Raw genomic sequence first — 27,168 nt, forward strand, 5'->3', positions numbered from 1 at the left:
CGGCTGCTGACTGATATTGTTAGGCTGGGGGGCTCCCCATAACGTGGGGCTCCCCATCCTGAGAATACCAGCCTTCAGCCGTATGGCTTTATCTGGCTGGTATTAAAATTGGGGGGACCGCACGCCGTTTTTTTTAATTATTTATTTATTTCACTGCACAGTATAGACACACCCACCGGCTGCTGTGATTGGGTGCAGTGAGACACCTGTCACTCAGCGTGGGGGCGTGTCTCACTGTAACCAATCATAGGCGCCTGTGGGCAGGGAAAGCAGGGAATACGAGATTGTTTAATGAGCGGCCGGCTTTTTCAATATAGTAAAAGCTGCTGCAGCAGTGTGAATGCCGTGCAGCGCCGCGCCGGGGATCGGTGAGTATGAGAGAGGGGGGGGGAAATGACCGACAGACTGTGAGAGAGGGACAGAGATAGTGACGGAGCGACAGAGAGAATAGAGACCGAGAGGGAGAGACCGACTGACAGAGAATAGTGATTGACAGACATTGTGACATCACTCGTTTCCAGTGTTTTAGGAAACATGCGAGAAATGTATTTAGAAAATCGGATGTCACTAGGATGGTGTGAGTGCCGTCCCGTGACATCCGCTTATTTACACGCTCCCATAGACTTGCATTGGAGAAACTCGCAGTGGAAACTCGCAAAAAAGCAGCATGCTGCGATTTTTTTCTCAGTCCGATTTGGACTGAGAAAATAATCGCAAATGCGAGCTGAATCATTCACTAACATGTCCGATTCCAATGCGAGGTTTTCTCGCATTGCTCTACTGCGAGAAACTCGCAAGTGAGAAGCCGGCCTAACAAGACCTCCACGAGGACGCAGACTAGCTACAATCAGAAGCAACAACTAGAAAAAAGGTGGAGGGCGTGCCATCGATCTAGCTCCTTTATTAGTTCGTCACAAGACCTAGACACAGATCTACCACCGAGAGTTTTAACCAGCCAAAGCATCAAATGGACACTGCCGAGATGTCCATCATAGGCTGAATGGAAAGCACTGGTAATCGCTGCTGGACTTAACCATCCTCCTCGGTGGGTGATGCAGGCCAAAGCAATGGCATTATCTGATGGGACGCAGATCTGAAGACACCAGCCTGCCATAGAAGGAGAGCCAGGAAGATTTCAGTCTTCTGTTAAGACTATGCTCCTCTACAAGGTCTTCCATCCTCCCTGTACCAAGAGTCAGAAGCTTCCAACACCTTTGTGCCTCCTCAGCTAGAGGTGTTTTGTTTCTAAGAAAAACAAAATTTCAAACCATCCTGGGCCTTCTAGATCTCAGAGGGAAGTGTGACCGGACCTCCAGAGAGTGAGTGGACTTCACCCATCTTGATAGTTTCACACTTTCCCCATCTACAGATTTTTATTTTTTTTTAACCAGAGCAAGTAGGACGGCTTCCATTGTGCCAAGTACACTCCTGAAAAACCAGAGACCATGGAGGGGAGAGTCTTAAAACTAAGTCCTATGGCTAGTACTTGTCACTACATTCCCAGGAAGACTCTTGCGTATGCCACTGTTGGGCAGGAAAGCAATTCACTAGACCAGAATCGCAACATTCCACTCTGGACACCATTAAGAAATAGCCTTGGCTGGCTCATCAACAAAATAATCAGTCTCTTGCAGGAGCCTGAAGATCAAGGAATGACAATAAGACCACTAATCTAAAGTATGGCCATGATGGCCGCTGTCACCTTCAGTAGATCTCTAGTGCCCAAGATTCTCATGAAGTCTGAAGCTCAGGAACTTCTGGTTGGATGGAAAAGTGGCCACCATGGAGGAAAGGAGATCCAATAATTGATTGGGTATGTGCAAATAGAGTTAAATCAGTTTTGATATGCCCATCAAGTGAATAGTTACTGAACAGATGTCAGTCTGTGAGGTCCAGGATAAGGGCAAACAAAACTAACCTGTTTGTAGTGTTTTTCAGGTTTCTATTGCTCCTTCTTTGTAACCAGATGGGAGAACTAGAATGATGACGCCAAACCACAGACACAAAGCAATGGCCCAGAAGAACCCAAAAAGGAGAGAAGGATCCTTTGGAGGACTGTAATCAAAGCAGCAAGAGGGAGAGCATGGCAAACTACTTTGGGTCTGACACATCCTCTCCTACGTCCACAAGCACATAGACTACTACAGAAGGCCACTCCACCAAAGAGAGGAGACGACCGCCCACCACAAGAGGATTCCCACATGGGAAGACCCCTGTCCTGCCAAGGAGAATTGGTTGCATCTGGAAGGCTCGTTGTGGTGGCTGGCAGGAGGGGACTGTCTTGAAGGTCCTCCTTTTTCTCCATGCCGATCAGGCACTTGTTAAAAAGGAGTAAAATTGCCGGGACTATTTTCAGTCACGAACAACAGATGAGTTGAACAGCTCATAGGAGGTGGCCAGTGGGGCTTTTGTGGCAGAAGAAAAGTAATTTTTTTTCCCTATTAGCCTAAAAAAAATATTAAAACTTTTTTGAAAAAAACAAACAGGTAGACTGGTGAGGGACTTGTTGGATGGTGACAATGTTGCAGAACACAAGGGTTTCCACCCCATAAAGCCATTGGCATAATGACATGGGCATTGTAGTCTTCTACTTTGTGGCAGGGTGTCCTGTTGGGTTTCTCAAGGGTGTTTGGGCAGAGACCTGATCCCAGTCTGGATATGGGTGCTCTCACCTCCATTCTCTAAGTCACACAAACTCAAGAAAAATCTGTGTTGTTGGGCTCAACAGAAAGCCCCATCTGCAAGGGCCAGGATAGTGTTAGTAAATGCCCCAGGCTCTGGGCTCTCCACTGGAGGTCCATCTTTGTAGAAAGTCAAAACGCAACATGGGTAAAGACCTCCATGCATTTTCAGATTTGAAGACTATTTTTACCAGATGCTTCCATTCCTGGGTAAAAATGCCCCGAAATTTTTGGGGGTTGCAAAGACAAAAGTCAAAATTTAAATTCTTGACATGTCCAGACTGAGCAGGTTCCTAACATTGAGAGGCAGATTGGTGGCTAGCCACCTTTTCCCGTAGGTTAGAAATCTGTTTGGCATCCAGATCAGATTGTGACTCAAAACCCCCTGGTGTGTCAGAGGAAGACGAGAGAAGGAGGTCATCATGGACGACACCAAAGTAGATCTGGCATGTGAACTTGTGTGCTTGTTGCTCTTGCGTCGTCTGCCATGTCAAATCTGGAGGACCAGAGAGTCTGACTACCCCTGGGAACTGCTGGCTGGATTAGGTATTTGATTGATGGTCTGGGATATCTTTCAAAGGTCGGCTACTAACTAGGAGAGAGGAGCAGCAGCACTCAGAGGGGGGTGCGTTCACTGTGTGCAGTGGTAAGTGGGTTACAATCTGGGCAGAGGAACAAAGTCTGTCAAGAGGGAAACTTCTGGTGAGAAGAAGCAGAGGCAAAGTGTGAGATGCTGAGAAAGGAGCCTCCACCCGGGTGGCACAACTTACCCTGGTTCAGAAACCTGAGCCCTGCAAGACTGTGGCTCTATGAAGCATGGAGATGTACAAAGGCCTGTAGCAGACTGGAGACTGCAGGAGAAAAGATGGCACCACGGAAGGGGCAGCACCAGAAAACTCAGAGGTCCTGGGTATTGGGGCGAAAGCCACACTCAGATGGTGGCCGAGAAGCACAAGAGTGTCGACAAGTCCAATTGCCTAGAATATAGATGTCATATTCCAGCCGCACGAGACCCAACTGCAGGAAGGGGAGAACAATTAAAAATGGGGCAGTAGAGGGGCCACATTGCTCAGCTAGGTTCATGGGATTTGCACCAGCGGACATAGAAAAAGGTGGGAGAGAGACAAGGAGGGTTGAGCCTGGAGGTCTCTTCTGATCCAGTTGCTGAACATGTTCATGGCATAGTTCGGACACTGAGCAGCCAAAAATTCAGGTGGTGACGGGGGATCTTGCCAAGTGGTCAACCTCTCACAATTTCACATGGAGACTGTTGGATTTGTGATCTTGTGGGACATGAGGAGGACCAGAAGTTTGAAAGGAGAATACAATCTTGTCCCAACGAGAGAAGGTGAGCTGTACACACCTGAAAAAAAATGAGGGCTACCATCCCAGTGATCACAGATTTTCAACAACACTCAGGCGAAAGCAGCAACAGGTGGCCCAGAGGGTCGAGGCTGGTCTATACGGCTGCTATGGTCCTCTGGATCAAAAACTGTTGGACATAGTTTACTAACAGCAGCTCCTGAAAGATCAGACAAAACCTAGCCAGAGATGACTGTCAATGAGTGTCCAATGTGACCTGCAGAGCAGGTGATCGGAGGAGAAGGAGGTCGTCCAAGTAGGAAAAATCACTACTATCCCCCCAACATGCAGAACACCCAGGACCTTTGTGGCTCTCCCTAGTTTTTGGAGGATGACAAAGGGGGAGAGCCACAAACTGACAGCAAAGTAGAGTATCGGTCCAAATTCCAAAATTCTGGAGGACTGGGAATGTGGAGATATTTAGGATGCTCAGTGACTGATTAAAGGAATTGCTGGTTTTGACCTAAATGCTGTCCTTAGGGACACAAAAAGAAAAAAAAAAAAAAAAAAAAAAAAGAAGGTGGGGGGAGGGGGGGTGGAGACAAGAAAATACACAGTTAAATTGTTCTGGGGTGGGGGAAGGAAAGATGTTCAAGTCCAGGAGACCATTGAGGACTACCACCTCAGCTCCAGATAGGATGCCAAATTTCAGGTGTTTTGCCCAGAGCGCAGCTGTCCTGTTGACCAGGGTGACAGTCAAGTGTGAATCCTCACCGTGAAAAATCTGGTCAAATACTCATAGCTTGCACTCATCGGTCTGTGGGGTCTTTCAGAGTCAGAAGGACCATGGTCTGCAATAACTAAGACACCAAGAGAGGCGTACAAGAGGGCAAGAAAGGTTGTCTCCTTTTCAAAAATATCTTAGGGATTTTAGTCTATGGAAACCCCCTTTCCAGCTGCACCCACTCCTCATCTAGGAGCTCGCAGAATTCAGACTAGTTTGGGCAAATATCAGCCCCCCAGAGTCCATCTCTAGACCATTGACAGATTTAATAGCTGCCCCATGAAATTAAAGCCTTCAGTCCATGCAGAGTGCCATGTTCTGGAGGGCTGCCATCCTGAGATAAAGGACCCTCCAAACCAGGACCTGCACATAGATGTGTCAGGAGAAGAAGAAGAGGTCCTGCCATCAAGGCCAGAGCGGCCATGGCCTCACCCCGTGCAGAACTGGCCTCTGTCTTTGGAAATCACAGGAAAGTTAAAAAAAAAAAAAAAAAAGTGTAACGGCCGAGCTACATGGGGAGAGGGACAAGAATTCATCACAAAATAGATCCACCATATCAGGATTAGAATTCAGAAGTGAAGGCATCAAATGTGAACAGCCCTGAATGAAGGGAATTTTGTTTACTTACCGTAAATTCCTTTTCTTCTAGCTCCAATTGGGAGACCCAGACAATTGGGTGTATAGCTATTGCCTCTGGAGGCCACACAAAGTATTACACTTAAAAGTGTAAGGCCCCTCCCCTTCTGGCTATACACCCCCAGTGGGATCACTGGCTCACCAGTTTTAGTGCCAAAGCAAGAAGGAGGAAAGCCAATAACTGGTTTAAAGACCAATTCAATCCGAGGAAACATCGGAGAACTGAACCATACCACATGAACAACATGTGTACCCGAAAAAACAGAAAAACCCAGAGAAAACAGGGCGGGTGCTGGGTCTCCCAATTGGAGCTAGAAGAAAAGGAATTTACGGTAAGTAAACAAAATTCCCTTCTTCTTTTTCGCTCCTAATTGGGAGACCCAGACAATTGGGACGTCCAAAAGCAGTCCCTGGGTGGGTAAAAGAATACCTCGTGATAGGGCCGTCAAACAGCCCTTTCCTACAGGTGGGCAATTGCCGCCTGAAGGACTTATCTACCTAGGCTGGCGTCTGCCGAAGCGTAGGTATGCACCTGAAAATGCTTGGTAAAAGTATGCAGACCCAATCAGGTAGGTGCCTGACACACCTGCTGAGCCGTAGCCTGGTGCCGTAATGTCCAGGATGCACCCACGGCTCTGATAGAATGGGCCTTCGGCCTTGAGAGAACCAGAAGCCCAGTAGAACTGTAGGTTTCAAGAATTGGTTCCTCGATCCCCCGAGCAAGGGTGGATTTGGAAGCTTGCGACTGTTTACGCCGACCAGCGACAAGGACAAAGAGTGCATCCGGGTGGCGCAGGAGCGCCATGCGGGAAGTAGAACCTGAGTGCTCTCACCAGAACCAACAGATGCAAATCTTTCTGAAATTGATGGACTGGACGAGGACACAAAGAAGGTGAGGTGATATCCTGATTGATATGAAAGTGGGATACCACCTTAGGGAGAAATTCCGGAACCGGACGCAGAACTACCCTGTCCTGGTGAAGGACCAGGAAGGGAGTTTGTATGAGAGCGTTGCTAGCTCGGACACTCTCCTAAGAGACGAGACCGTCACTAGAAGGCCACTTCCCGTGAAAAGCGGGAAGGGAGACATCCTTCAAAGGCTCGAAAGGCGGCATCTGGAGAGCAATTAGAACCTTGTTCAGATCTCAGGGCTCTAACGGCCGCTTGTACGGAGTGCTGAGAAGACAAACTCCCCGTAGGAACGTGCGTACCTGAGGAAGTCGTCGTTTCTGAAAAAATACAGATAGCGCTGAGACTTGTCCCTAAAGGGAACTGAGCGACAACCCATTTTCCTACCTAGATTGCAGGAAGGAAGGAAACATAGACGATGCAACCGGCCAGGGAGAAACACCCTGCGCCGAGCACCGAGATAAGAATATCTTCCACGTCCTGTGGTCAATCTTGGCGGACGTTGGTATGCTAGCCTGTCTCATGGTGGCAACCACGTCCTGAGGTAATCCTGACGACACTAGGTTCCAGGACTCAATGCCACACCATCCGGTTGAGGGCCGTAGAATTCAAATGGAAGAATGGCCCTTGAGACAGCCAGTCTGATTGGTCTGGTAGTGCCCCCGGTTAGCCTACCGTGAGGCACCACAGAACCGAGTACCACAACATCCTCGGCCAATCTGTAGCGACGAGGATGGCGCGGCCACAGTCGGTCTTGATCTAGCGCAGTACTCTGGGCAACAATGCCAGAGGTGGCACCTAAGGTAGCTGGAACTGCGACCAATGCTGAACTAAGGCGTTTGCCGCCAGAGCTCGATGATTGTGAAACCGTGCCATGAAGCTGGCACATTGTTGTTGTGCCGTGACGCCATTAGATCGACGTCCGGCCTCTGTCAGCGGCGCCAGATCTCCTGAAACCCGTCCGGGTGAGGAGACCATACTCTTTCGGCCACACCTCAGCGACTTAGGAAGTCAGCTTCCTAGTTTCCACACTTGGGATGTGAATTGTGGATATGGTGGATGCCGTGTCTTCCACCCACATCAGAACCTGCCGGACTTCCTGGAAGGCTTGCCGGTTGCGCGTTCTTCCTTGGTGGTTGATGTATGCCACCGCTGTGGAGCTGTCCGACTGAAGTCGGATATGCTTGCTTTCCAGCCGCTGTTGGAAGGTTTGTAGGGCAAGATACACTGCTCTGTGTTCAAGAACATTGATCTGAAGGGTGGACTCTTGCTGAGTCCACGTACCCTGAGCGCTGTAGTGGAGAGAAACTGCTCCCCACCCTGATAGACTCGCGTCTGTCGTAACTATCGCCCAGGATGGGGATAGGAAGGACCTTCTTTTTGACCAAGAGGTGGGAAGAAGCCACCACCGTAGAGATTCCTTGGCCGCCTGAGAAAGAACGACGACTCTGTTGAGGGACGTCGACTCCTCGTCCCATTGGCGGAGAATGTCCCATTGTAGTGGACGCAGTAAAACTGCGCGAAAGGAACTGCCTCCATTGCTACCATCTTACGTAGGAAGTGCATGAGGCGTCTCAATGTGTGCGACTGGTTCTTAAAGAAGAGCTTGCAGCCCGTAGTGAATGCTGTTTGTCTAGCGGAAGCTTCACTATCGCTGAGAGAGTAAGAAACTCTATGCCTAGATATGTTATCGATAGGGTCGGGGTCGGATCTGACTTTAAAAAGTTGATGATCCACCCAAAACTCTAGAGAGTCTCCAGCGCAACTTTCGGGCAGTGTTGGCATGTTTCCTAAGAGAGTGCCTTGACAAGTAGATCGTCTAAATACGGGATCACAGAGTGACCCTGAGAGTGCAGGACTGTGACTACTGCTGCCCTGACCTTGGCGAAGACCAGTGGGACTGTCGCTAGCCGGAAGGTAGAGCTACGAACAGAAGGTGTTCGTCTCCTATAACGAAGCGTAGAAACGCTAGTGCTCTGGATCAATCGGCACGTGTGGATAAGCATCCTTGATGCCTAATGATGCTAGGAAATATCCTTGGGACCTTGAGGCGGAGGGATTCCATCCGGAACCGCCTGGTGTCCACGAGCTTGCTGAGCATTTTTAGATCCAGAACGGGACGGAACGGCCCGTTGTTATAGGTACCGCAAAGAATTTGGGGTAAAAACCGTGACCTTGTTCCTGAAGAGGAACGGGGGTCATCACTCTTTCTGCCTATAGAGTGCACCCTGTTTGCAGAAGAGCAGCGGCTCGGCCGGGAGGTGGAGAAATTCTGAAGAATCGAGTTGGAGGACGAGAAGTGAGCTCTATCCTGTACCCGTGAGACAGAATGTCTCACACTCAATGGTCATTGACCTATGGCAGCTAAATATCGCCAAGGCGGGAGAGCCTGCTACCGACCGAGGCCGCAAGTCATGAGGAAGCCGCCTTGGAAGCGGGTTTTCAGACTGTCGATTTTTTGGGCGTGACTGAGCCCGCTAAGAATCTGAGCTCCTCTGATCCTTTTGAGTCCACATTGGACGAGGAAAAATGGGACCTGCCCGAGCCTTGAAAAGGCCGAAAACCCCGACTGCCTCTTGCTCTGTTGGGGTTTGTTGTGTCCGGGCTGAGGAAAGGATGAATCCTTACCCCTGGACTGTTTAATGGTTACATTCACCAAACAGTCGGTCAGCAGAAAAAGGCAACTGGTTAGGCAACCTTTTTTGGAAGCAGAATCTGCCTTCCATTCACTTAACGAGCAGACCAGGCTCTGCTTAAAAACACGGAGTAGCGGAGGCTACCGCCGCACGGTTCGCAGAGTCCAGGACAACCTGAATCGCGTAAGAAACAAATGCAGACATTTGAGAGGTTAAGGATGCCACCTGCGGCACAGATGTACGTGTAACCGTGTCAATCTGTGTAAGACAAGCTGAAATAGCTTGGAGTGCCCCAAGGGAGAGAATGCCGGAGCCAACAGCAGTTCCATCTCCCACTGCAACTATGGAACTAGCTACAAGCCTGGAGATTGGAGGATGCCGCTTGAGACACTGGGTCCAGTCCCTGACCAAGTCAGGGGACAGGGATAACGTGTATCCTAAGCCGTTTGGAGAAGCGCATATCTGGATAAGCGTGGTGTTCCTGGACTGCCTCTCTGAAGGCAGAGTGGTCCAGAAAAATACGTGAAGCTGACTCCTCCACTGGAGGAGCTGTGAGAAATAACCCACATTCTATAGATGGACGCTATAAGATTATTTACTATGGCGTCACGATCAGGTGTATCCAGATTGAGAGCGGTCTCAGGATCAGAATCCTGAGCCGCTACTTCCGCCTCATTACACAGCGAGTCCTTCTGCTAGGACCCTGATGAAACCGAGGCCGCTCATAGTGAGCCCGCTTAGGCTGTCTGGGACTGACGTCCGTGCAGAGCCGTGACTCTGGGATGCGTGTGACATTCCCGGAGCTGTTAGTTGTTCACACTGAGGGGGGCCATGGATCAATGATTCAACAGTGCCCATATTGTGAGAGACATGTCCGGACTGCTAGGCTTCTAGTATCATAGCCATAGTCTCAGAAAAACTGTCAGTAAATACTGCAGACACCGTCCTCATCCCCTGGCCATTAGTGCATACAATGGGAGTCTATGTAACCTGCCGGCCGTATAGCCGTACATGCTGTACCAGCTGTATAGAAAAACATGTGGTTCTGCACCTTTGTTTTACACAGAGAATATGCTGATAACTCCTCCGCATAATCCAGGAGGGTATATACAACGTGCGACCAAACAGTGCAATGTATATAGTACAAGCATATCTATAAGTGCACTTCTGCACTAGTGGGGTTAGCACCACAGGTGCTGCTTAACGCCTGTTGCAGCGATTGTGTGACTATCAGAATGCCAGGGTCTTCCACACTTGTCTCTGTATCGTACAGAAACTGACACTAATGGCTGCCGGCGTCCTTGTAGAGAAGGAAGCCGTGGGCGTGCCTGAGAAAGTGCGGGAATCCGGATTCACAGTGCACACAGTGAGAGGGGTGGAGTATGCAAAACATACTCCAGCTCTCAGCTCTGCTCTATGCAGCGTCACGCCCCTACCCTGACTGTCAGGGCTGTGGGCGGTAACGAAGGGAGACTAGGCCCAGAAGCCGGGGACTCGAGTTAACAGCGCGGCCGCCGTAAAAGCGCGTGCCGCGCTGAAGTCCCCGGCGCACCACAAGTGCCAGCCGCGCCGCAGTCCCAGCGGCCGGCGCGACCGATTCCTAGAAGTGGCCAGCGTCCCGCCCCTCTCCTGACTGGCAGGTCTGGGGGCGGGAACGAACGGAAGCAGGCCGCAAAAGCCGGGGACTCTAGTTATCAGCGCGGCCGCCGTAAAAGCGCGGGCCGCGCTGAAGTCCCCGGCGCACCACAAGTGCCAGCCGCGCCGCAGTCCCAGCGGCCGGCGCGACCGATTCCTAGAAGTGGCCAGCGTCCCGCCCCTCTCCTGACTGGCAGGTCTGGGGGCGGGAACGAACGGAAGCAGGCCGCAAAAGCCGGGGACTCTAGTAATCAGCGCGGCCGCCGTAAAAGCGCAGGCCGCGCTGAAGTCCCCGGCGCACTACAAGTGCCAGCCGCGCCGCAGTCCCAGCGGCCGGCGCGACCAATTCCCATAAGTGAGCCTGCTTCAGCGAAGCTGAATGAGGCCATGGCACAGGCGCCGCAGCGCTGATGTCCCCCGGCGCACTACAACACCCAGCATGCTGCGGTGTGAGCGCCAAATGCACGGGGACACAGAGTACCTTGAGGAAGCAGGGCCATGTCCCTGATGTACTCCGCTCCATCCAGCATCTTCTCCAGGGGCTGTAGATGGAGCACGGTCTCAGTGCCTGGAGACCGGTAAATCCCACTTCACCCAGAGCCCTGTAAAAAGGGATGGGGAAGGAATCAGCATGTGGGCTCCTGCCGCCGTACCCGCAATGGGTACCTCAACCTTACAAACACCTCCGACATACAGTGGGGTGAGAAGGGAGCATGCTGGGAGCCCTTAGTATGGGCCCTCTTTTCTTCCATCCGACATAGTCAGCAGCTGCTGCTGACTAAAAAGTGGAGCTATGCGTGGATGTGTTGCCTCCTTCGCACAAAGCACAAAACTGGTGAGCCAGTGATCCCACTGGGGGTGTATAGCCAGAAGGGGAGGGGCCTTACACTTTTAAGTGTAATACTTTGTGTGGCCTCCAGAGGCAATAGCTATACACCCAATTGTCTGGGTCTCCCAATTAGGAGCGAAAAAGAAAAACAGGCGCAAGACGTCCAAAATAAATAAATAAATAAATAAAAAAAAATAAAAAAATGTTGTCTTGCCCTGCAGCCACTACTATCATTCTAGATGTATTTGCAGGTTACCGGGGGCCATATGCAGGGGTTACAATTAAATTAGGATATTATATTATAAGCAGAGTAATTCAGTGTCAAACTTTAATCCTCCAATATCCAACGCCGGCAGCGACAAGGTGCAGGGGGCATCAGACCACTCTCACCTGCAGTGCACACATGTATGGAGAATGGAGGCAAAGCCGCAATATATGATAAGGATTTAAAATTTACTTACAAAAGGGGCAGCCAATTTCTATATATTAAACAATGGGAGAGGGCAAATACAATGTTGTACAGGCGGGAGAATTGCTCTCCAGATCCGGGCGACGATGTGCAGCAGTGACATCAATGGGTGGGCGTGAGGTGGCTGGTATGTCAGGAGCTCTTTATTTTGGGATCCGGCAGACGATGTGCAGCAGTTACATCAATGGGTGGGCGTGAGGTGGCTGGTATGTCAGGAGCTCTTTATTTTGGGATCCGGCAAACGATGTGCAGCAGTGACATCAATGGGTGGGTGTGAGGTGGCTGGTATGTCAGGAGCTCTTTATTTTGGGATCCGGCTGATGGTGTGCAGCAGTGATATCAATGGGTGGGCGTGAGGTGGCTGGTATGTCAGGAGCCCTTTATTTTGGGATCCGGCAGACGATGTGCAGCAGTTACATCAATGGGTGGGCGTGAGGTGGCTGGTATGTCAGGAGCTCTTTATTTTGGGATCCGGCAAACGATATGCAGCAGTTACATCAATGGGTGGGCGTGAGGTGGCTGGTATGTCAGGAGCTCTTTATTTTGGGATCCGTCACATTGTGGGCAGCAGTTACATCAATGGGTGGGCGTGAAGTGGCGGGTATGTCAGGAGCTCTTTATTTTGGGATCCGGCAGGCGTTGACCTCCTGGATCTCGGGCTCTAAGCCACACAAGTCACAACGTGAGTATAAGGAGTCTAAAGAGAACATGACTAATGTGGACGGTTCCCTCATCTCCTGCGTATCTGGACTTTACTCCTACAATGTGCTAGTGAGAAGCTTCGGGTGTGTGACGTGTGCACGGATAGCTGGAGGCTTTGCTGATTTTTCATCAACATTCTGCAAAATCAGCAACAATTCCACTCTATACAGGTTGCAAAACTGGATGCAGAAAAAACATTTTTAAAACTTAACAAAAAAAAATACATAAATAAATTTGTCCCTCTCCACCATCAAAATAGTGGCTGTTAATCTGAAGGGGGACGGATATGTGTTAGGGTTAGTAAGACGGAGCGCACACGTGTGCGTGTGTGGAGTGAAGTCCGGAGGAGCGGTCGGCTGAGGACACAGTGAGCATACATTCACTCTGATAATATCCCCAATGTTACCTGTCCCGGGGGTACCCGGCCTCACACAGATTCACCAGCGTGTACAGCTGCCTCAGGGCATATTCATACTGCAACAAAACAAAAAAAAAAAGTTACTGCTCTTATCAAAACGTCACAAAGACCATGTGAGAATTATTGTCACAAACTGGTGCAGACCCACACTCTTTGGGATGTCTCCTTGAATTAGGCAATTAAATATGAATCCCCGATCCATTCATTCATTAACCAAAATTCTGCAAACACACTAGTGCAGACCCTCATCATCTCCCGCCTCAACTATTGCAACCTCCTGCTCTCTGGTCTCCCTTCTTGCACTCCTACAATCTGTCCCTCTGTTGCCCAATTTTAAATCTCCCCCCGGCCTCTCCTCTCTGCGCAATGGGAAGCCAGTGAATGGAATTGCAAAAAAAAACCCAACAAAAAAAAAACAACAAAACAAAAACAAAACCAGAATTAACTTAAACTGTAACCATTACATACAAAGCCATCCACAACCTGTCTCCCATACATCTATGACCTAGTCTCCCGATACCTACCTAAAACGCAACCTCAGATCCTCACAAGGTCTCCTTCTCTATTCCCCTTGCATCTGCTCTTCCCACAATCACGTACAAGATTTCTCCCGTGCCTCCCCTTACTCTGGAATGCTCTACCACAACACATCAGACTCTCTCCTACAACTTGCACTAACCCTCACCCCCAAACCAACTCTTTCCTCACCTCCTGTATCCTCACCCATCCCCTGTACACTGAGCCCTCGCGGGCAGGGTCCTCTCTCCTCCTGTAGACTGTGAGCTCTCGCGGGCAGAGTCCTCCCTCCTCCTGTAGACTGTGAGCCCTCGCGGGCAGGGTCCTCTCTCCTCCTGTAGACTGTGAGCTCTCGCGGGCAGGGTCCTCTCTCCTCCTGTAGACTGTGAGCTCTCGCGGGCAGGGTCCTCTCTCCTCCTGTAGACTGTGAGCTCTCGCGGGCAGGGTCCTCTCTCCTCCTGTAGACTGTGAGCTCTCGCGGGCAGGGTCCTCTCTCCTCCTGTAGACTGTGAGCTCTCGCGGGCAGGGTCCTCTCTCCTCCTGTAGACGGAGAGCCCTCGCGGGCAGGGTCCTCTCTCCTCCTGTAGACGGAGAGCCCTCGCGGGCAGGGTCCTCTCTCCTCCTGTAGACGGAGAGCCCTCGCGGGCAGGGTCCTCTCTCCTCCTGTAGACTGTGAGCCCTCACGGGCAGGGTCCTCTCTCCTCCTGTAGACTGTGAGCCCTTGCGGGCAGGGTCCTCTCTCCTCCTGTAGACTGTGAGCCCTCGCGGGCAGGGTCCTCCCCTCCTGTACCAGTCTGTGCCTTGTATTGTACCTTATCATGTGTGCCTCTTCACATGTAAGAGGTCATGGCACTTCTAGCTTACACAATATGCACATAATACAGCGGCTCATGGAGGAGCGGGCCATACCCTTACTGTATACAGCGGCGCTCAGCTGCTCACACTAATTGGTCACATTTCCCAGCACATAAGCAGTAAAGTAATGTACAGTACGGCCCGGTGGGCTGCCGCGTGCCCCCTCAAATGTCTCACCAGTGGGAAGTGCCAGTTGAAGCAGCGCGTCTTGAAGTGCTCAGCCGCCGCGCGGTAACAGGACATATCGTTGAGTATCATTTTATCGCTGAAGATCTCAGGCGCCATCTCTTCTGATTCGGTCACCTGTAAAATTATTTTCTTCACAGTTTCTTGGATCAATGATTCGGTCTGTGGAAAACGAAAAAGAAAGGGGGAGGTTAGAAACTGAGCGCAGACGACTGTTAGGACACAGAAAGCCCAAGGGAGACTCCGGCCGACATTCATGAACTCCATGGGCCTTTATTTGCTGTAAGGAATTACACTTTTCTTAGGCCACTTTCACAATGCGCTCCTCCCAGTCAGGTGGTCCCGGCAGGGCTTACATCAAAACCCCCCCCACGTACGTTTTGGACAGATGCGCGAAAAGTGCCATTGACTGACTACATTGGTGCAGACAGAGTCATGTCAATGGCCCCGTTGGTGCATCTGTCCAAAACCTGTTGTGCGGGGGCTCTTGACGGAAGCCCTGCCGGGACCACATGACGGGGAGAAGCGCAGTGTGAAAGTGACCTTAGAGATCAGTCTGTCCTCATGTGGGACCTTAATAATAAGCTAGCACATTCATAGTCAGCTGATGAGCCGAGCACTGCAGTGTCAGCAATGGCCAGAGATCTTCCTCTACAAAGGAATTGTGCAACCCGCACAGAAGTGACCGCGTGCTGATCATGTGACGGCTCGGTACAGGTTGGGAGTTCACCCGGATCAGCATTTATCTGCGTCATCCTCATACAGATTCCAGAAAATGAGGAACCTTCACAATGAGTCGGCCATGACACATTCACACACAAGAACCCACACCAAAAAAAAAACAAAAAACCCCACAATATAAAACACGTCTCGAATAGCGTCAGTCCTCGGTCCACCGGTTGCATCTTGGCCCATCAGACGGGGGCGGCCGGCTTACCAGGCTGAAATTAACGGATTCCATTGACCAGTTAAAGAACATGTTGGGTGAAATAAAAATTAGGGGTGCACCAGATTCAGGACCAGCCCTCCGGCAAAAATAAAATAAAAATATTATAATTATATATATATAAAAAATAAATAAGTAAAAATTGGTAATGTAAGACGCCTCCATCCTTCCCGCAGTCACATATAATCTAATATTTACAAGGTTCGAGGACGCCGGCTTTTTAGAAACAATAGATTGATTGTTCTTCTCGTCTCACAATGAGAACTGTAACAGTAAAGTCTATTAATGGCCGCCTCTTTCCTTATGCAAATAAATTGTGAAATAGTCTGGAGAGGATTTCACCGGTAATGACGCCAGTAATGGCAGAAGAACGGAGACGGAGCAAGACGAGGAGGAAGCAAAAATGACCAGGAAAAGAAAATATATTTTAGCTTTAACCTTAACCCCTTCAAAACCAGATTTTTTTTTTTAACTTTTGGATTACAATAACCATCTGTAATTTCTCACTGATTTGTGGGGAGACTCTATAGCAGCAATGAACACCCATGAAAAAGGCAAATCACCCCCACCACATTCCTGCCCCTGCAAGTGCCGACCCCCGGCGGACGCGTCATACTTGCACCAGATTTCGGGCCGCGGTCTCTTACCTCCTGGAGAGATCGTATTCTCTGCACAATGTTCCGGGCCTCGGTCATATCATTAGTGGCCATCAGTTTTCTTTTCAGGATGGCCATAGGGACGTCAGGGCTCGGGGTCAGATCCAACTGCTTCACAGGCTGTAACCGGAGCCGAGGGGCCACAGATTTACCACTGCCTTGAAATTGCTTCACCTTCATGTGAGCAATGGTCTGAACATAGGAGAAAAATTAGGGGAGAAAGGTCAGAAATGAGAGAATTGGTGGGGTCCTGCCCCCCTCAGCGGAGCAAAGAGCAGAAAACAGAGCGCTCGCCCCATGTACAGAACGCAATGTTTGACGCCCCCTGTAGGGGAAGGGTCGGGCACTCACCCGGTTCCCGTACTGCATGACGTGGCTGGTGTTCGTGTGCTGCTTCACCAGGACAAACTGCTGGTGCAACGTCTCCTTAGTCAAATCCTCCTGGAAAATAAGTCAAACATGAATTTAAACAAGCACATTTTTTTATTTTTTTTTTTATTTTTTTTTTAACTGGGGTTAACCTGTAAAAAAACTAGGAAAAAAAAAAATCTATTTTCCTCCACACACCCCAATTTTTTAATGAAGGCACAAAAAGTGTATATATGTGACAGCTAGTTACTATTAGACACTTTTGTGGTCTTTAAGCAACCGAAAGACCAGGAAATTTTTACTTTTTGTGCCTTCATTAAAAAAATTAGGGGGTGTGGAGGAAAAGGAAGGAGTAGCTGACCGTGCAGCCCCTCCATCTGACGCTGACCCCATAGAATAGATCCTGTAGAATCTGATGAATGGACGGCGGTCGTGATTGCAGAGTTGGCGGTCACCCAACTGGACCATATTTGTCGGCCAGCTTTGTGGGCTGCCCAGAAAATATACATCCACAGAAACTTAGAACGTGACCCATAAAATAATTCTGTATGACCCATCGTGGCTCTTGCAGCCAAACTGATGGTTCCCAGAAGCCACCGTAGTGGTCACCGTAGTGGAGATGTCAGTATGCACTTGAGGATGCTGGTCCATGAGAAGGGAGGCGGGGGGCGCCTAAGAGCCCTCCCTTCCAGAAGATGGATCCAGAGGTGGGATTCGGCAAGAGACCCCCGAGCTGTGATGGTTGCACACCGCTCCCCAGCCCCGGGAGGAATCAACACCTGCGATCAAAGAAAAAAGGAAGAACGGAGCCAAGGCTCGAACCCACCAAAAGATCTCTGCAGACGGGAAGAGTCATGATGATCCAAGAGGAGTCTCTGTACAACACACAGGAGACATCGATTGCTTTAATAGGAGATTGTGAAACCGGGCGAAAGCTGCCGCCTCGAAAATTTAGGCTATGAGCGCACTGAGCGTTTTTTTGACGCTGCGTTTGTGCGTTTTTTTTTAGCCGCTGAAAACGCACCCCCAACAAAAACACCCCGGTGAAACGCATGCGTTTGTGATCTCTGCGTTTTTCCAATGCATTGCATGGGGGGGGGAACGCAGAAAAGAATTGACGTCCATTTTTAAGCTCAAAAACGCAGCTTAAAAGAAAAAAAAAAAAAAAGAGTTGAGTGTGGACAGCAAAAATGAAAACTCATAGACTTTGTTGGGGAAGCAAAGTCATGTAGATTTGAGACACAACTTCTGACCTGTGACAAACCACAGAGCACCCAGGAATCCCGGGCGATCAGAAGAGCGGCCATATTCTTATTTCTGACCGAGGCAGGCACCAGATCAGCCAGAGGATTGCCACAGCAGAGCGCCCCCTAGAGACGACCCCTGGAAACTGACAATAGGCTGACGGAGGGCAATGAGCCCACAACAAATAGGAATCCTAACAGTGAAGCCCGTGGGTCAGTGAGGGACGTCACATCAGGAGAAAGGCAATAGAGAGTAGGTCTGGAGAGTCGAGCTATCTGGGGGTCCCCTGAGGGAGATGGAGGACCACTAGAACCAATTCTATCCTAAAAAGAAAACAGTGTAGCATCCTGATTGGTTGGGAGTGGGCAAGTTTTTGGGCTGTAGTTTGACTTTACATAGCATTTTGGAGAGGGGGAGGGGGGGGATATGTGGCGATGACTGAACACCCGCATTTCTGGAGGGTCTGGGGGTGTTTCCCTAAAAAGTCTTTACCTCCTTTACCGCGTGGGTTGGATAAGTTTAGAAATTCACAGATTGGACGGTCACGTAGACGACAATAAAAAAATCTATTGCATTAATTTCATGGATGCATCTCATGGAGCATGAGCCTCCGCGATAGTGGCCTTCACGTGGACCCTGGCAGCTAAATCAGGACCTCGAATTAAATTGCAAAAATCCTGACCGGAAACAGGTTATTTTTAGAGGCAGTATATCAATTTTTTTTTTTTTAATGAAGGTAGAATTGCTGGTAAAAAATCCTGACCGGCAACTGATGCTCTAAGAAGCAGGCGCCTCTGCACTGGGCGCCATACGAGTGACGCAGGTCACGTGTCAGGAAGGGGTTAAACATTCTTTACCGTCACAATAAGAGACCAGAGCGGCGATGAATAAGAGTGATCCTGGAATAATCTTTGCACCCAGGAAGGTCCCGATTGCTGCTGGGATCTTCCAGGATCCGGCCCTTTAAACGCCCAGCGTCAATCATGATAGGGACCCGAGGGTGCTGTCGTCTTTACTCCACATTCGGGCAGTAACACTCACCACATCGGAGTCCTCCATCCAGCTGACGCTGTACTGATCGCCCAGGTACGTGTCCCTCTCTGCGTCGTAGTAGCAGGCGTACGACGACTCGTGAGGATTGGCCGCTGTGGTGGCGTACACTGGAAAGACACAAAGCAAAATGGCCAGAAATTAATGGGAAAAAAAAAATAAATAAAAAAATGCATGATCAAATATTACAGTGTGGTTGGGGGGGGGGGTGTGTCTCTTCTGCACCCCCCACCCCCTATACGAGGAATGAATCTACACTATTCCACCGCCATCTATTCTGGGACGTGCACGGCCGATCACATGACCCCCCACGAGTGCGGCTGCCCACACCGGCCGGTCCACAGCATCATGGACCAGTTTCACTTCTGCATCTGTGCGGTACGAGCGGCTGATGACGAGGGTCGGTCACACTGCACTGACTGCGGTGCTGACATCCGAGGGGGGATGATGGGAGTAGTTACAGGATTAGGGGGGGTACAAGGAAGAGACGTTCTTTGTGCTGCGTACATGAACATTTCAATACTCCAGCACCTTCAGGACTAAAAAAGGAGCAGGATTCATGCATTTTGTGGTCTTAGACACCATGTATTGATGTCATCTTCACTTCCCCGGCCCTTCTGATCACAATGACACCCCCAGTATAAGCCAGGCACCCCGTTTCAGGTCTGCACTCGCACTTAGGACTGCATCGTGATCTGACCAAAGACGAACTAGACCACGCCAAGTGACGGACTACAAGCTGGACTACTGAGAATTCAATCCACGTGCAGCATTATAAAGGACGCCTACACCACATCTGAAGCTCAGTGTGCCCCCATCCCATGCACCCACCATTGATGTTATTGGGGAGATGGTTCATCATGGAGCCGGACTCACACGCCTCAATGTACAAAACCATCTGCAGGAGAAAAGACAGGACACGTCAACACAAACCAGAAACGGAAATGCTCTGCCGGCCCTCCGCGTGCTGTCAGTGAAGGGTTAAGAATATAAGGTAAAATTGGGGGCTACGTAACAGTCATCAGCTGGTAATGACCAAGACCACCAGCGTGGGAGAGTCGCTGGGGCGAGGCTGGGATCAGTTTAACAAAAACCCACTACAGAATAACGCAAAAATTACATCATATATAATATAAATGTACCGTATTTTTCCCTCTATAAGACGCACTTTTGTTCCCCCAAATTTTGGGGGAAAGTAGGGGGTGCGTCTTATAATCTGACTATATGGGGGGGGGGGGTGCCAGCCACAGGGGGACGTGTGCCAGCCACAGGGGGCTATATTCAATATAAGGTGGCCATATCCAGATTAAGGGGGCTAATTTTAGGATGGGGGGGCTATGAGGGACATATACCGTATATGATTTGTTAGACGGACACTGGCATTATAAGACGGACCCCATTTATTAAACAATTCTCTATTCCTTCACCAAATTTGGGGGTGCGTCTTATAATCAGGTGCGTCTTATAAAGCAAAAAATACGGTATATTATATATTCCAACCAGCATACTCTTATCACAGGAATGAGGCTCAAAATGTTTTTTAATTGTCGCTGCACAAGACTCCTGCCCCCCGTGCAGACAGTGGTAGACCACCCAGTGATCGGCCGCACTCGTTACCCCTTTATGTGTGACCAGCAGATGGCAGCAGCAGGGCGCGCTCACCTGTTTGTATTTCTTGTTTTCGTACATGTACTTAATGGTCGCGTTCAGATCCTCCACGTGCAGCTGTGACAGAAAACGTGTTATATGGGGGTGTGGGAGGAGGGGGGGGAAAGGGGGGGGTTACTGTATGTCACCTATACAGGCCATATATTCAGATCACTTCAATAAAAGTACATTTAAAGTTTGCCTTTTATAAAACAAGCTATAAAGGGTTAATAACAGAAAACCCTCGATATGACGGTTCATCCTGGTTTCATTTCTGTCTTTACATCTGAACGGCAAAATACGTAGAAGTCACACCAAGCAAGGGAGGAACAGAGAGCAAGAACAGAGAATGTGAGGCGGAAATGGGGGACATAGCGCGAGGGGGACAGAGAACAAGGACAGAGAAGGGGAGTCAGAAATGGAGGACACAGCGAGGGGGACAGAGACCAAGGGGGACACAGCAAGGACAGAGAACAAAAACAGAGAATGGAAGGTGGAAATGGAGGACAGAGTGAGAGAGACACACACACACACAGAGTAAGGGGGACACAGCAAGGGAGGCAGCAAGGACAGAGGGCAAAGGGGACACAGCAAGGGAGGCAGCAAGGACAGAGAGCAAAGGGGGACACAGCAAGGGAGGCAGCAAGGACAGAGAGCAAAGGGGACACAGCAAGGGAGGCAGCAAGGACAGAGAGCAAAGGGGGACACAGCAAGGGAGGCAGCAAGGACAGAGAGCAAGGGGCACACTGTCAAAGGGGCAGCAAGGACAGAGCAAGGGGGACACAGCAAGGGAAGCAGCAAGGATAAAGTGAGGGTCGAACACAGGAAGGACAGAGCGGGGTAGGGGACACAGCAAAGGAGGCAGCAAGGACAGAGCAGAAGCCAGCAGTGGTGGGGTGGCAGCAAGATGATTGATAGAAGGATGAAGGCAGCAATCATAGCGAACATTAAGAGGGCTCTTACATCATCATTAGGGAAAGCCAGCAGTCCTGGCGCTCCGTGGTCAGTGAAGTAGACGAACACATGGTCGTTCGAGCCGCTGAAAGACAGGATGGAATAAGATTCAGAGCCTATTCCATAGTGATACAAGACACGCACCTGCTCACACTCCCCCATACAACTGTAGAGGGTGGGAATATTCCCACAGCTCCAGGTATATCCCCCCCCCCACACACTGTTAGACGGGTGCTCGGCCCTCTGTACACATCAGGTTATGAGCCTATGTGGAGCCTTCGTAATATTCCCCCTCCCCCAGCCCGGGATTATCACTGTTAGGGGTCAGGTTTGCCCGGGATTATCACCATCAGGGGTCAGGTTTGCCTGGGATTATCACCATCAGGGGTCAGGGGTCATGTTTGCCCCGGGATTATCACCATCAGGGGTCAGGTTTGCCCGGGATTATCACTATCAGGGGTCATGTTTGCCCGGGATTAAATCACCATCAGGGGTCAGGTTTGCCCGGGATTATCACCATCAGGGGTCAGGTTTGCCCGGGATTATCACTATCAGGGGTCAGGGGTCATGTTTGCCCCGGGATTTCCGGCTTATAGTAATCAGCGAACCTCTGGATGACTTTCCCGGATCCTTTCCCTTTCACGGCCTTTGAGTCTCCTTTCAGGACAGCGAGGAAGTTTGCCGGAGTGACATCCTACAATGGGACCGCAAGACCGAAAATCACACTGAGGCCAGGAGCAAAACCTCCTAAATAGCCACTGCCGCCCTCGCTCCCTACCTCCCCGGTGTAGTCCTTCAGCACCCCGGCGTACACGTCCGTGCCGTTGGGTCGGTTGATGATGATGCCTTTGGTTGGATTTCTGCAAATTATAAGAACATGACTGGTTACCGGGGATCGGAGCGGCGGCCCCTGGACCGGTGCACAGCGAGAAAAACTGGGGGGCCACAAATCTGGGGAGGCCCACTTACTCCTCGTTGTTGGCAATGTCATCGTACATCATGACCACGATCTGCTCGTCGGGGATGCCGTTCTTCTTCACTATTTGGTAAGCGTGGCACAAGTCTGCCTATAGGAAAAGAAGAAAAGACATTCTGATGCCAAATCACAAGGGTAACAATCACCGGAGAGCAAAGGCTGCAGAGTGACACTGACTGCAGAGAGACTGGAAACTAAACAGTTAATGTGCGGCTGATCGTGGTGTAATAAACCACCCGCCAGAAGTGGACTAGTCACCTGTAATTGCTAATTCCACACTTGAGATGACGGTGGCTCCAGATCCTCCGCGGGAATGACGGGGCGTGGCAAAGTTCAAGTGTTACACAGAACTCCCCCCCCCCCCCCCCCCATTATACAGAGGAGCACTCCCAATATTGCATGCGGGGCTCACCTGATGCCGGTAGTTGTACCACCCGTTGGAGCCGGCCACCAGGACCACCCAGTGTTTGCCGCCATCTTCAGGCTCCTCGACAGGCATCGCCGAGGACAGTGCCGCGAGGCCGAGCAGCAGAAGAGTCACAGAAGCCATGGTGAACCTGCGGAGGAGGAGACGCCGGATTACTGACCGGTCACCGACTACACGCCGTCAGCACCGGACCCGGGGGAGATGATATCAGAGCCACGTGTGGACGGTCACAGGGAACCCACTCTGGACACGCAGAGATTCATGCTCAGAGATCACACGGTGTCTGCGACAGGAGGAGACGCAAACGGGACGTGGTGACCGACGTACAACCACCACAGTGTGGCGGCATAGAGGAGCGCAGTGTGGCGGCATAGGAGGAGCAGAGCGTGGCGACAGCATTGAAGAGCGAAGGATGGCGGCAACAGTGAAGAGCGCAGCGTGGCAGCGGTATACAGGAGCGCAGCGAGGCAGCGGTATACAGGAGCGCAGCGAGGCAGCGGTATACAGGAGCGCAGCGAGGCAGCGGTATACAGGAGCGCAGCGAGGCAGCGGTATACAGGAGCGCAGCGAGGCAGCGGTATACAGGAGCGCAGCGTGGCAGCGGTATACAGGAGCGCAGCGTGGCAGCGGTATACAGGAGCGCAGCGTGGCAGCGGTATACAGGAGCGCAGCGTGGCAGCGGTATACAGGAGCGCAGCATGGCAGCGGTATACAGGAGCGCAGCATGGCAGCGGTATACAGGAGCGCAGCATGGCAGCGGTATACAGGAGCGCAGCGTGGCAGCGGTATACAGGAGCGCAGCATGGCAGCGGTATATATCCATCCATGGATGACTCCTATTAAAGAGCGCAGTAGTATAGAATCACTGATGCCTCCATATAGCTGAGCGCGGTACAATCATTACGCTATAGGCTCATACAGCGCCTCATGAGGCAGAATGGGACTGATGACATGTTAGTCGGCCGCTGGCAGGTCACACACATACTCTGCAGTAGCAGAGCGTCCGGACTGCGCAGCAGAGGAGCCCGCACCGCCCCGGCCAGACAACGGAGCCTCGCCTGCAGGAGCCACAAACAAGCACAAGACGCTGCCAGAAGTGGGCGCTTCATAGGACAAAAACCCCCAACCTTCAAGATAATGGAGTCCCCCACCACAAGGAAAGCACCGACTGGAGGGGATCCACGTCCCTGCAAGAGCTCAACACATGGTCCTCACGTCAGCTGGCATCTCTGCTTTACACTGCAGCTCTGCTCTACTCAGATATAGCTGCAATAACTATTGCATTCTCTTCTGGAACCTGATTGAATCCAAAATCCACCTCCTGATGAGGCGACTGCACTGTCCCTCCCCCATGCTTTACCCTGCAGCTCTGCCTGATGAGGGGTCTCCAGTGTATGTGCGGGCGGAGGGGACGCTGCAGGTGTTTCCCCTTTAGACGGAAATAACAAATCAGTGATAACAGGAGAAGGTTCTGCTCCCGTCTGCAGGGGCGGGAGAAGCCCCCGGAATGACCCCGTCCTCTGGCCCCCCAGTGATGGCGGCACAGTCACGTGTACCAGGACACAAGTCACCGGCGCACAGGAGCCGCACAACAACCGGTTCTGCTGGATCGCTCCCAGAACAAAACGTGCGACAGAAGAATGTCCGACTCATCACAGAGACATGAAAATTACAGCGGAAGCGGGAAACAGGCTAACCGCTCCTGACAGGAGGAGCAGAGAGAGGAACCTACCCCCGACAGGAGGAGCAGAGAGAGGAACCTACCCCCGACAGGAGGAGCAGAGAGAGGAACCTACCCCCGACAGGAGGAGCAGAGAGAGGAACCTACCCCCGGCACTGACCAGGAGGAGGGCAGGGAGGAACCTACCCCCGGCACTGACCAGGAGGAGGGCAGGGAGGAACCTACCCCCGGCACTGACCAGGAGGAGGGCAGGGAGGAACCTACCCCCGGCACTGACCAGGAGGAGGGCAGGGAGGAACCTACCCCCGGCACTGACCAGGAGGAGGGCAGGGAGGAACCTACCCCCGGCACTGACCAGGAGGAGGGCAGGGAGGAACCTACCCCCGGCACTGACCAGGAGGAGGGCAGGGAGGAACCTACCCCCGGCACTGACCAGGAGGAGGGCAGGGAGGAACCTACCCCCGGCACTGACCAGGAGGAGGGCAGGGAGGAACCTACCCCCGGCACTGACCAGGAGGAGGGCAGGGAGGAACCTACCACCGGCACTGACCAGGAGGAGGACAGGGAGGAACCTACCCCCGGCACTGACCAGGAGGAGGACAGAGAGGAACCTACCCCCGGCACTGACAGGAGGAGGACAGAGAGGAACCTACCCCCGGCACTGACAGGAGGAGGACAGAGAGGAACCTACCCCCGGCACTGACAGGAGGAGGACAGAGAGGAACCTACCCCCGGCACTGACAGGAGGAGGACAGAGGAATCTACCCCCGGCACTGACAGGAGGAGGACAGAGAGGAATCTACCCCCGGCACTGACAGGAGGAGGACAGAGAGGAACCTACCCCCGGCACTGACAGGAGGAGGACAGAGAGGAACCTACCCCCGGCACTGACAGGAGGAGGACAGAGAGGAATCTACCCCCGGCACTGACAGGAGGAGGACAGAGAGGAATCTACCCCCGGCACTGACAGGAGGAGGACAGAGAGGAACCTACCCCCGGCACTGACAGGAGGAGGACAGAGAGGAACCTACCCCCGGCACTGACAGGAGGAGGACAGAGAGGAATCTACCCCCGGCACTGACAGGAGGAGGACAGAGATAAATCTACCCCCGGCACTGACAGGAGGAGGACAGAGAGGAACCTACCCCCGGCACTGACAGGAGGAGGACAGAGAGGAATCTACCCCCGGCACTGACAGGAGGAGGACAGAGATAAATCTACCCCCGGCACTGACAGGAGGAGCGCAGGGAGGAACATACCCCCGGCACTGACAGGAGGAGGACAGAGAGGAATCTGGCAGTGACAGGACGGCAGGTAGCCATTCCTTCGGCACTCTGCCCATACACCGGCCCCGCGGTTCTCACCTGCTCCGGTCGCGCTGCGGTCACCGCGGATACTGCGCTATCAGCGCCTCAGTTCCAAGCACAACAACAGGGGGCGGGGCGTACACGGACTGACAGCTCGGGGGACCAATCCACCAGCGGGAATACCGTGAGCAGCCGGCCAGAAGGAACAGCCAATCACACACCTGTCTTTCCATAAAAATTCCCGCCCATGAGTCATGTGCTCCTGGATGCGCGTGACCCTGACTCATCAATTTTGTGTTTAGTATCGGGGGTCACTAGAAGAAAAGGTGAGGCAGGCGGGCGGGCGAATCCCATACTCGAGGGTCCCCCACTCGAATTGGGGGTCACATTACGAGGGTCGTATGTCAGTAATGTGACCTGGAGCATAAAGAGGAAGCTTCTGCTGTGTAAAAGCAAAGATTAGGTGAAAACCTTACCTCACAATTTCAAATCAGAATAGACACTGGTGGGGTCAGAGCGGATTCTGTGAGGTAAAATATTTTTTGGAAATGTTTTACCTCACACAAAAAAACCCAAAAACATTTAATGGGCCTGTTGTGCTGAGTCCTCCCTGGCCCAGCAGCTATGGTACGGTCAGACACGGCCATTACACAGCACATATAACATGCTCCTGTGCAGAGAGAATCTTATACAACACCCAATACTGGAAATCACTATCAAAATCTAAAGATTTTGGACTCAACTTAAAAATTGACATTGTGGGAAACCCCCTTTAAATAAAACCGGTGGTCTTAAGGTGACGTTTCATAGCACTCCTGGCCTCCTCCGTGTGGAGGTCAGTAACCAAGGCAACAATCCTCCCCCCCCCCCCCATGAACTGGCTCCCAACAGCCCCACAATCTCAGAACACTGATGTGTTATGGCCGCCGGTGGTCTGCAAGATTTGTATATTTTGGAGCAGTGCAAACCCTTCGATCAGCTCTGCTCTCACATGCACTGCCCCTCCGGACTGACTCGCACAGCACATCGGAGATTAGTAGTGTCACATTACAATCCCTTCCATCAGCTCCCTTCATAGCACAGTCAGCTCTGCTGTACTGCCCTCCCCGCACGGTCAGCTCTGCTGTACTGCCCTCCCCGCACGGTCAGCTCTGCTGTACTGCCCTCCCCGCACGGTCAGCTCTGCTGTACTGCCCTCCCCGCACGGTCAGCTCTGCTGTACTGCCCTCCCCGCACGGTCAGCTCTGCTGTACTGCCCTCCCCGCACGGTCAGCTCTGCTGTACTGCCCTCCCCCACACTGCCTGTCTGGAGACGAATCAAACTTATATCTATAGCACTGAAACCATGTAAT

General features: G+C 51.5%; 1 protein-coding gene across 1 annotated transcript in view; it reads right to left on the minus strand.

Moving 5' to 3' along the window:
• LGMN (legumain) overlaps positions 1–25,959 on the minus strand; it is a 30,126-nt gene extending 4,167 nt beyond the window's left edge. The window contains exons 1-13 of the mRNA XM_075331227.1: positions 25,874–25,959; positions 22,814–22,958; positions 22,395–22,492; positions 22,204–22,285; positions 22,034–22,119; positions 21,435–21,510; positions 20,487–20,549; positions 19,656–19,722; positions 18,816–18,934; positions 16,512–16,601; positions 16,152–16,352; positions 14,550–14,720; positions 12,990–13,057 (exon numbers count right to left, since the gene is read on the minus strand). Of these exons, the coding sequence (XP_075187342.1) occupies positions 12,990–13,057; positions 14,550–14,720; positions 16,152–16,352; positions 16,512–16,601; positions 18,816–18,934; positions 19,656–19,722; positions 20,487–20,549; positions 21,435–21,510; positions 22,034–22,119; positions 22,204–22,285; positions 22,395–22,492; positions 22,814–22,951 (1,259 nt within the window). The 5' untranslated portion in view covers positions 22,952–22,958; positions 25,874–25,959. The remainder of the gene's footprint in view (positions 1–12,989; positions 13,058–14,549; positions 14,721–16,151; positions 16,353–16,511; positions 16,602–18,815; positions 18,935–19,655; positions 19,723–20,486; positions 20,550–21,434; positions 21,511–22,033; positions 22,120–22,203; positions 22,286–22,394; positions 22,493–22,813; positions 22,959–25,873) is intronic.
• Positions 25,960–27,168: the final 1,209 nt, after the last annotated feature.

The sequence above is a fragment of the Anomaloglossus baeobatrachus genome, chromosome 12 (genome assembly GCF_048569485.1).
Source record: "Anomaloglossus baeobatrachus isolate aAnoBae1 chromosome 12, aAnoBae1.hap1, whole genome shotgun sequence".
Classification (NCBI taxonomy): domain Eukaryota; kingdom Metazoa; phylum Chordata; class Amphibia; order Anura; family Aromobatidae; genus Anomaloglossus; species Anomaloglossus baeobatrachus.